At 36.1% G+C, this 2666-nt stretch overlaps 2 protein-coding genes across 5 annotated transcripts in view; one reads left to right on the top strand and one right to left on the bottom strand.

Moving 5' to 3' along the window:
- The window catches only part of LOC110451580 (exostosin-2-like), an 11982-nt gene extending 11657 nt beyond the window's left edge, over window positions 1-325 (bottom strand). For both annotated transcript variants that reach the window (XM_021499686.1, XM_021499685.1), the window contains exon 1: window positions 100-325. The gene's annotated coding sequence lies outside the window, so the exon portion shown is untranslated. The remainder of the gene's footprint in view (window positions 1-99) is intronic.
- Window positions 326-343: 18 nt separating this feature from the next.
- Window positions 344-2666, top strand: part of LOC110451579 (sn1-specific diacylglycerol lipase alpha-like) — an 80670-nt gene continuing 78347 nt past the window's right edge. For all 3 annotated transcript variants that reach the window (XM_021499683.1, XM_021499682.1, XM_021499681.1), the window contains exon 1: window positions 344-581. In XM_021499683.1, the coding sequence (XP_021355358.1) occupies window positions 487-581 (95 nt within the window). In that variant the 5' untranslated portion in view covers window positions 344-486. The remainder of the gene's footprint in view (window positions 582-2666) is intronic.

Raw genomic sequence — 2666 nt, 5'->3', positions numbered from 1 at the left:
GGGGGGAGCGGGGGTGTTATCAACCCGAACTGAACTTGTCATGAAAGCAATCTCGGTATCAATATTGCTTGAGACTCGAGTGTATTCCTTCATACTTACGTCATTGGACAGATCTGCTACGTCTGTTTGTATTCATGTATAATGAAGTGAACAGCGTTGCCATAATTTCTGAAATACATTTAGCTAGCAGATCGGTCGAAGTTCACTTAAACAAACCGATCGGGATGCTGGACGGACTTTGCTGTCAGAAGTCGATTTCCATCCAATCGCATTTCCGTAATCAAAGTCTCGTGCTTTCTCGCGCTAACTCTCGGTGTATTGGAGCAAATGCGTCGTCTGTAAAGAAAGTGTGTGAGAACAGAAAGCAGCTTACACATGGGTTGGAAACGAGGAAATACCGGTGTTGATTTTCAAAACAGCAATGGAAATGACTTAAATAGTGAGCGGAATGTAACCTAATGAAAGGATATTTTACGTCGAGTGAAAATGCCTGGAATTGTGGTGTTCCGACGCAGATGGTCGTTTGGATCCGACGATTTGGTGGTGCCATCCATATTCCTGCTCACCATCCATCTGACTTGGTAAGCAGCGTTGCTCTCTCGGTGTAATACCTGAGCCTTACTACTTCTTCCACAACTGAGATATTTGTACCATGAAAAAATCGATATATGCTTCTCCTGATTATGTTTGGCCCCAAATCATCCCAATTTAGAGTTTTGCTTGCCTTTTTCATAACATGCCTTAACTTCAGCATACTGGGTATTGGGAATTAGAAATCCAATGGCCTCTTGATGCAAACAGTTGGCTAGACGAGAGGACCGGCTGGAATCCGAAAGATGTGTTGCCGTTCATGTGAATAATTTATTAACATGTCATGTCAGTTGTGAATTTTCAAAGAATAGTTTTATCATTATCATCTTTATACAATGCAGTATTGTATAGATTTCTACATGGTGCACGGATGAAAATGTAATGCTGAATATACCATTTTATAACCTTTTACATATTGACTCCAAATTTACCTTTATAATATAGGCTAATAGGTCTTCATCCTGCTGATGCAAGTATCACCACTACTTGTAACATTTACAGTGATAATGTTGAGGATGCTAATTTAAAAGAAAAAACACCCCACATTCAATGTCAGTATTTGTTGCATTGAGTGACCAATTTCAGAGCCCCTCCGATGGAAATAGACAGGTAATTCATGCAATACCGCAAAATTAGAAAGTAAAGTGCTTCAGGTTGTTGACAAATATTACCTGGATTGCTTTTAAGCAAAGATTTAATTAATGTGCTAACAAAAATTCTTTTGAAAGTGAGTATTTTGTACAATCCTCAATACATGTATACATATTTTGTTAGAAAGTAGAAGAGAACATTTAAGTACATTTTCTATGGAAATGCTGAGTAAAATTGTTCTTTTTTTCAAATTTTGAATCTTTATTGAACCCCTTTTCAATTCAACAAGTTTTAAAATCAATGATGATGTAGTACTGCAAATACCTAATAAAGATAAGTGAGTGCTATAATATGCAAAGGTTAACTGCTGTGCATATACTCGTATGATACTGGGGGAAATGGGTGCAGCAGAAAGAGCTTGTGTAAGTAGCACTTTTAGTTTGTACATGATGTAAAATTAAAGAGGTGCTTGGTTTATGAATTATGACTATCAAAATATCCTGGTATCCTGCTGATATATTTTGTTGATCTTCAAATATGAATACTATAAAATATTGTGTAGACATATATTGGCATCCATCTCTCTTTTATATATATAGTTAATTTTGGTAATCCCCTGAATCCATTAATATTATATAGAATGCTTGCACATCTTTCTTCCTTTTTCTCTTTTGTGTCCTGCCTTCTCAACATACAATATATATATACATGTACTATAGTGATTAAAAGAATAATAGATTTTTGGGAGATAGGGTTTATGTCATTGTGTTGGTGTGTGTGTGTGAGTAAAAGTGCATAGGCATGGCTATGTGTGTTTTATTTAAATGTATCTGCGTGAAATGCTTTTGTAATAATGTGTATACATTGGCCATGATTTTGTGTGAAGTGTCTTGTAGTAGTCAGTGTATGGACTTTTCATGATTTTTGTGTGCTTTGTTCTGTAAGCCAGTGTATGTATTACTGATGATGATGATGTCGGACGGCGATGATGATAACTATGATAATGATAATGGTGGTCCTGGAGTCTGATTACTTGTAAATAATCAATATGTTTTGATACATAGATGATGTTGTAATGAGTTTATATTATGATATAAATTCTATTTTACAACAATTATGAAACAATTTATTTCAACTTAAATCATTCACTCTTGTAGATGCGGTAATATGAAACAGTCTTATTGGTTGGGATGTTTGTGCACGGGGTGGGTGTGGGTTGTGTCTTAATGTAGAAGGAACCAAAGTACCTGGAGAAGAGAAAATCTATGTGGTCAGGCATGTGTCCCAATACCTTTTCATGTCTGACTGAGGAAAATGAAAATTATTTCGTGATGTATTTATGAAGAGGTGGAGCAGGAGGATGATGCACTTAAAAAATGTCACAATGACGTGCAGGTTTTAAAGTGGGGATGTAAGAGTGTATGAAATGATATGTCAATGTCAATATACCATCGTAACAAACATGTATAGGGGTGAAGAGGGGG

Source organism: Mizuhopecten yessoensis, unplaced genomic scaffold, assembly GCF_002113885.1.
Source record: "Mizuhopecten yessoensis strain PY_sf001 unplaced genomic scaffold, ASM211388v2 scaffold6135_1, whole genome shotgun sequence".
Taxonomy (NCBI): domain Eukaryota; kingdom Metazoa; phylum Mollusca; class Bivalvia; order Pectinida; family Pectinidae; genus Mizuhopecten; species Mizuhopecten yessoensis.
The sequence above is the reverse complement of the archived record's forward strand: the minus strand, read 5'-3'. Positions and strand labels throughout refer to the sequence as shown.